Source organism: Silene latifolia, chromosome 3, assembly GCF_048544455.1.
Source record: "Silene latifolia isolate original U9 population chromosome 3, ASM4854445v1, whole genome shotgun sequence".
In the NCBI taxonomy this organism is placed as follows: Eukaryota; Viridiplantae; Streptophyta; class Magnoliopsida; order Caryophyllales; family Caryophyllaceae; genus Silene; species Silene latifolia.
This window is the reverse complement of record NC_133528.1, coordinates 109804329-109812320: the sequence shown is the minus strand read 5'-3', so window position 1 is coordinate 109812320 and position 7992 is coordinate 109804329. Positions and strand designations below refer to the sequence as shown.

Sequence of the window (7992 nt, the reverse complement as noted above, 5' to 3'; positions counted from 1 at the left end):
AGAAAAATAGGGAAGCCCCTTTGGTTCGCCAGGTGGCTCACGCCTAAACCAGGCCTCCCCTTGCTCTATTCAGCGAATTTTGGGCTTTAACCCAATTTCCCGTAATAAACTTCAAGTTTTCAATGACGATATTAAGGGCCGTCATTTTCTCAAATACAAAAAAACAAGTAGTGAAATCAAAATTCATTATTTTATTTCAATTTTTTTTTTCAAAAATAATAGCGAAAGTTCAAACATAATATTGAAGATTCCAAATTCACTATTTTCTTCAAATGTCAACGGCGGCACATAAACCGTCACTCCAAACGTGATAGCAAAATTCAAAATTTGCTATTTCCTTCAAAATTCGAACAGACAGCGATCAAAACCGCCACTTCAAAATCAAAAAAAAAAAAAAACAATGAATAGTGAAGATTCCAAATTCACTATTCCTCCAAATGTCAATAGGGGGCTTCATAGAGGAACCCGCTCTTGTCAAAAACAGTAATAGTGAAAATTCAAATTCACTATTTCCACGGCAGCATCACGAGTTCGCTACTTTCAAAACAAGCCCATCCGATGCGGCTATTCTCACGGTCCATTAACCGACCGCACCATGGCTGGCGAGCCTTACAACACATCGCGGCTGACGAGCCCTCCACAGATACGCACCATGGTTGGCGAGCCTTACAACGCATCGCGGCTGACGAGCCCTCCTCAGATACGCACCATGGCTGGCGAGCCTTACAACGCATCGCGGCTGACGAGCCCTCCTCAGATATGCACCGTGGTTGGCGAGCCTTACAACGCATCGCGGCTGACGAGCCCTCCTCAGATACGCCCCATGGCTGGCGAGCCTTACTAAGCATCGCGGCTGGCGAGCCCTCCTCAGATACGCCCCATGGCTGGCGAGCCTTACAACGCGTTGCGGCTGGCGAGCCCTCCTCAGATACGCACCATGGCTGACGAGCCTTACAACGCGGCTGGCGAGCCCTCCTCAGATACGTACTATGGCTGGCGAGCCTTACCACGCATCGCGGCTGGCGAGCCCTCCTCACATACGCACCACAGCTGGCGAGCCTTTGTCCGCATACGCGCAAAGACATATCCGAAGATGCCTCAGGTATGACTCCTTCTTGTGGCTGGCGAGCCTTTGTACGTAGTCTAACGGACTTTAAACGTCCCGCACAGATAGTCGACAGACTCTAAATTGTTCCCGATGACAAGTCCTTGGCTCGTACCCTCGAGTCGCCTTGGCGTCGCCCTTCCCGACGGCAGGTCCTTGGCCCGAATCCTTTCAAGCCGCCTTTACGTCGCTTGGTTCTCCAGGTTGTAATCTTCGATTGACTTGGGGGCTCTACTTTGACTTTCGCCCTGTCCAAGCCTCAGTCAAAGTGGGGGCTCTGTAGATACCCAGTATCCGCTGAGACTCCAACAAACACCCGATGATTATCGGACTATAACATGCTTTGGAATCGCGGCGTTTGATCGACAGGTTGTGTACAACTTTACGTCAGAAAACTTAAAGCGATTTCGAAAATAAAACATTTCAAAACATTTCAAAAATACCTGGAGTGTTTAATGCACGACGACGGGGTCGCAATGACACTAACTAGTGTCAAAACCGACACCGGACCAAAAACCGACTCAAAAATTCAAATCCCGACTCCAACAACGAGTCAAACCGAGTCAACCACAAAAAACAAACATTCAAAACCTTCTATGCTAAGATTTCACGGATTTATGAATAGTCAAGTACCAAACATATGACTACAAATCCTAGAATAGAACAAATCATAATTGCTCTTGTGTGAAAGCGACAAGACAACTCGAAGACCCGCGACGTGGCTCGCGCCTCTTTGAGCAGCCCAAGTGGCCACGTCGCTCAAAACTCACACAACCACTCATTTTCCTATAAATACTCCTCAAATGCCCCTATTTGAGAACTTACGCGAGTGTCCGCCCCCCTTTCTCTGTTAAAATTCTCGACTCGACTTCTAAAGTCACAATTCGACGCGTATTTACGACCTACCGATCGTAAATACAAGCCTTACACATTTTTTGGTACCGTCATCGTGCATTAAATCACTTGACCGACCACTTCGACCACTACACCGTCACTAATCTTAAAACACTCTTTTTACTTACCAAAACGGTTTTAAACCGAGTTTTTTTCCGACCAAACGAGTTGTTACACTTACGTCGGTCACTCGCCATAACCAAACATGTAAGTATGAGGGTGTAAAAATCCTTCTTTTATCATGTTTTTATTTGTTTCATGATTATAACAAGCTAAAACATGCATAACATGAACCAAAACATGGAATAAACGAGCCAAAACTGATTTTTGGCCTGAGACAGAAGCCCCTTGGTTCGCCGGTTTGCCCGCTCCTCAATGGGGTGTCTAGGTCAGAACTCAACCGTGTTTGTTCTCGTCATTTCCCTTTAATCCATTTTCATATTTGTAATCGGTTTTTACCATTTCAAATATTTTCAGACCTTTTTTTATTTTATTTTATTTGTTTTAACCATAAAACATTTTTCACCCTTGGTTCCTCATACCATGACGGTTAAATCCGTGTTTCGGTGATAATATTTGGTTAATGACATTTAAAAGGTATTTTAAAGCCTTTTATTTCATTTTTGGGAGGTATTTTGCCTTTCATCATTTCTTTACATTTTCAAAACAAACATATTAGTCACCAACACAAAGTCATCCTTGGTTCTACATACCATGCCGGATTTTAACCCGGGTACGATGATGAATATCGACTAATTACATCCAAATGAACTTAAAAGTCAAACCCGACACCGAATATCATCAAATAATGATGATTATTCGAGTCTCGTTCCTCAAATCAACCGTTTTATCAACTTTTGCATCCAACCAACCAAGATCGATCAGTAGAGGACGCTACCGCGGGCGGGATTCGGTGTCTGATTAAAGGGCTTCCCAATATGTACCTTCACCTCTTACTCAGAAACTTTGGATAGTGGATGACCTTATCCAGGGCGTACGAGAGTCATTTTAGAGATATGATGCTAAAGAGGGACGATTTCCTTATCTTTAGTGCCTATGTCAAACGCTGCTTTGTGCTTCGATTTGACCGAGGTATAATGTGGATTTCGAACGGGTTCCAAGCATCCCACAAATGCTTGGTGGCGACTCCAAACATCTCTAATCGTTTCGAGACCCTTACAGAGACGAAACCGACCGATCTAAAACGATCCGGTCGAAAGCATTTTTACGCCGCCGAGCGTGGCTTTCAAAAGACCACTGTACGTCCGCAGATCAAACCGGACCTGCAGGTGGGCCATGTCCACACGTGGCTGCTAGTAATCAAGCAAGGAGTACGAGTGGTTCATTTCTGGAATGCGTGATGATGTAAAATAGGACTGTTCAGCTAGTGTTACGTTGTAATGATTTTATTTAGGGGTGTCATGTAAAGGTAATCTGAGCCTATACAACAGCTATGTCCATGAAACGTCTATTCATGTCATTATTCTGAATGGCGTCATTGTCTAGAATATATTTTCACGAATTCTCAAATGATCTGAATTTGACAATGTGTAATGAAAGGGCATGGTCCCTAATTCTGAATCTCTTATTTTGTGTTGGAAATTGTCTGAAATAGTGGATAATTTTATAGCATATGTTTTTTTTAATTGACTCATTGCCGTATTATACCGTTTCAGCCACGGATCTCAGAAATAACATCGCATAACATCAATTAATACCGTTTTCGTGTTTTCGAATTTTTTGAACTAGTAAAATGTTGTGCGGTAAAAAAATCTGAAAGGAACACCTTGTTTGCTGTCTTGAACGTTGGTCAGATACATTAGTGTTACTCTATGCAATTTGAAGTTATACACTATGTGTGTGTCAAGCTAAAGTCAATCGCTTAAATCTTTATCTTACTCACCTGTTGTGCGTAAACAACCAATTGTCATAATGAAACAAGACGATAGCTTAATATAGACACATTCACAACATAATATTATGCAGATTCGAAACCCCTTCATATTACATCCTATGAACAATCATCCATGCCTTCCTCTTATGGTTTAACGTCTATAAACGTGTGTTTCCATTCACGAAGCTGATAGTCACACTATTCGACCTATGTAGGCACATGTATAATTCGTGTAGATACACAAATAAATTGCGAACAAAAAAAAATATATTAAAACAAATAAACCATAAATCCTCTAATCCTTGCCCCATTAGCCTTTTTCTTCAAACTGTTGTGATAGTGATCCGTAACTCTTTTTGTCCTTCAGACCTGAAACCAACCAAGCCTTACTAAAATTAAAAATTAAACATTTTCCATTTTTTAATATACAATAATACGAGTATATAAAAAAACAGATTACATTCAATACATAACCTAAGATTGCGGATAATTCTCATTTAAACCATTATCTAAAACACAAAAGACACTCCAACTATTTATGTGTATTTTGTCATAAATGTTTATTTAATTAGTTTTAACACATAGATGTTTATAAAAAGATCATAAATTATTTAATTTTAAAGAATATACTATAATTAATATCGTACCAGTGTATGAAGTCATGCTCTCCTAGGACAATTACGAGTATCGTGGAATCCTATTTCACCACAAGCATTGCATTTTCTAGGAGCTTTTTTGTGTTCTTTCGCGCCTTCTCCTTTTGGGATACCATCCTTTTACCAGACCCCTTTGTCTTGGATTGTATAGGAGGTAAGACAACAACCTCAGTCAGTATCTTGGTTCCTAACAGCATTTCAAGCTCCTTAGTTTTGTTTCTCAACTTATCATAGGTGTTACTACTACTACTGCATTCAGACATACTACTTTGTGAGAGTATTTTGTCCTTGAAACCTTTAAGAATGACCATAAATCATCTACATAATTGGGCTTCTGTTCAGCAAGTGTCATACATGAGAATACTTCAGACCATAGGGTACCAATCTTGTTTTTTCTAACATATAACGCGTTGCAGTCATCTATTAAAGTATCAAGTACATTAGTTAAAATTGGCTGACATGTTGCCAATTTGCTCCACCTACCTAACAAATACTCTGTTAGAACTTTTTCGAATCCTACTCCTTCAGCACATATAGTGTGTGCCGGCACAAAATACCATGTCTCTCGATTTTTTTGCAAGAGCAATTTATTTTCACCCCATCAGAAATGAAACTAACATAGTAAACTTTATTTCTCTCACAATCAATGATGGGAATGATGTCACTTTGAGAAATCCCTACAACTTTAACACCACAGGTGAAACAGGCAGCTTTCCACTCATTTTGAAATTCAGAAAATATGATTGGAGTGTAAAACTCGGAAGCGTGCTTTTCCAAAGAGTGAGGTGTTTCCAGATGATGTGACTCATATTTGTGCATATTTAGTCCCTGAACTAGCCTCATTCCTATGCTTTCTAGTGCTTATTAGGGTCGTTTCTTATCTTTAGTTCCCTACTTTGCATATTCTTTGAGGTTTTGTATCTTTGGTAGGAGAGGATTATTAGCCTTTCATTTATGGAGCAAAATGGAGCTAAATGAGTGCATCTAATGACCAAGCATCAAAGAGGAGACCAATACTAAAGGCCTAAGTGAATAAATCAAGTAGAATGGGCAATGATGAAGACCGCCACGACCCTTCAATGATCCCCACGGATCCTTAGGCAGTCAAAAGAAGAAGAAAAAAAGTTGATCAAGGTTCCGGGCTTTCCGAGCTCAGGACAAGCGTCCCAAGCCACAATCCGGGCGTCCCATGGTCAATTCGAGCGGATCCCTAGGCAGCTCGAGCATACTTCAAGGACAAGTAGGGCGGCTCCTTATGGGACTTGCAAGGCACTAATCTTCTTCTTAAGAACTTAATCGTCATTTAAGCCCTTAGTTATCCTAATTCTTGTACTTAGTATAAATACTCCATTGTTTTAGGGGATTGATCATCAAGTTCTAATTAAGTTTTAATCAAGTTTGGATAATAATAATCAAGTTGTATTTACTCAATTCAATATTAATCAAATCTTAATTTCTCTTTAATCATCCAAGTGTTCTTAGATTTAGTTGGGTAATTTGAAGACTATTTGGGGTTTATTGAAGACTTGACAACTCTTCATCATTCATCAAGTGTTCTTCTATTATTCTTTGCTTGTTATTTGGATCATTCTTAAGTTGGTATAATCTCTTTTACCCTTTGCTTAATTAATTATTGCTTTACTCATTCACCATGTTTAACCTTGTTAATATGATTGACACCCCTATTAGAATGTTTACCATGACCATGACTGAGTAGTCTTCTAGCTAGGGTTAATGGGGAATTAGGGGAATTAAAACATGAGGGTAGATCCATACTTAATCTAATATGTTTTCATAAAGAATGCTTGCTTGTTGTTGTTTTAACTTATGCACATGTTATGCTTGATGAATTGCTTGATTCACAACCTTGCATGAATCTCTTATCCATTCAACAAGACTTGTAAGATATAAACTAACTCAAGGCTTGTTAGACCATGCTTATAGTTGAATAGGAAGAAACTAAGTCGACTTGTAGGTGTTGTACAGTCTTGACCGACTCGGCTCCGGGACCCAAATCTTCCTAGGAATTATAAACAAACTCGATTCCACTACAACAATAATTTGCTTGCATTTATGTAAACATGTTTGTATGATCACCACCATGAATCCCCTATAAACCCATGATACCCTAGTGCCTTAATCAATTGTTTACAAACCCCTATTTGCTTATTTGCTTTATTTTGCTTTCATTTCTTTACATTTCATTGTTAAGTAGTTTAGATTGCAAACCTCAAACTCAACCGAAATTGTGACACCCTAAGACATAGCTCTCTACAATCGATAACTTGATTCAATACCCGTCCTTTGGGATCCGACCTTTACTTGTCACTCTACTAAGAGTAGTTAGTTGAGTCTATAAATATTGCTTTGATTGGTTAGCTTAGATGACAAAGCCTTAAACCGTATCACCAGACTAGGAAGGAGTTTTTTGACTCGGCGATTAATTTCGACTGTTTCCATCTCTGAGTGTCCATAGCGCTTTCAAACCTCATCAGAAATTCCACCAGTGTTAAGTTTGGATTCAGGAAATTTCCGAAAAAGCTATTTTCAGACTCAGATCTGGATGTGGTTGATCTCATTAGTCCACCCATAAACAAATCTCTGAAATATGTTGGAATCCAGGAAGCCCTTTTGTCAAACATCTTAACTAACCATTCATTGTCGGATAGCCCGTATGAGGATACAACTGAACACCACCGTTCCTCAAACTTAGCTGGTTCGATGTCTTCTGCCCAAACACAGGAACACAACTCTTTCATAAATTTGGTTTCTTTATGGAGTGTAGTTCCGATCTTGTCAGGTTGTTTTTTCATGATATGCCACATGCAATATTTGTGCTGAGTTTTGTCCCTAAATACTGTCTTAACTCCTGCCTTTATGCCTCGATCCTGGTCAATAATTCTGCACACAGGATACTTATCACTCATTGCGGTCAGAAAAGACCGAAACAGCCATATAAAATCATCATCAGACTCTTTTCTTATAAGACCTGCTCCAAACGTCACACATTTTTTGTGATGGTCAACCCCCATAAAAGGTCCAAAAATCATCTTATAAGTATTCATATTGAATGTTGTGTCGAAGGATGTCATATCAACAAAAAGGCTATAGTTTTTTATCGCTATAGGGTCAAACCAACAAACTCTAGAAAGTCGCCCATGATCATCAACATCAAAATCAAAGAAATAAGAGCTACACATAGCTTTCTTTTGCATAAAATTCTCAATCATCATTTGAGCATCATAACCTTTTATGAATTATTTCACATCTCACCAATAATTCTTGAAATCCTCTAGCGATGCTCCCACGTTTGGATATCCTTTGACATATTCTTTAAACATCCTAAAACTCTGTACATGCCCTTTATTCACCTTTGAATTCTCAAAAATTATAGTTTTGTGTATCAGTTTTAGTTCTCTTGATTCGGTCAAATGCACCACCGT

At 39.5% G+C, this 7992-nt stretch overlaps 1 protein-coding gene across 1 annotated transcript; it reads right to left on the bottom strand.

Annotated features, from left to right (window-relative positions):
• Positions 1–6954: 6954 nt before the first annotated feature.
• LOC141649482 (protein FAR1-RELATED SEQUENCE 5-like) lies at positions 6955–7749 on the bottom strand. Its single transcript, XM_074458172.1, has one exon. The coding sequence runs from the start codon at positions 7747–7749 to the stop codon at positions 6955–6957; it is 795 nt and encodes a 264-aa protein (XP_074314273.1).
• Between the last annotated feature and the right edge of the window lie 243 nt (positions 7750–7992).

What these genes read in the sequence shown, in the direction of transcription:
- LOC141649482 (XM_074458172.1), bottom strand. Translation starts at nt 7,749, where the DNA reads ATGTGTAGCTCTTATTTCTTTGATTTTGATGTTGATGATCATGGGCGA.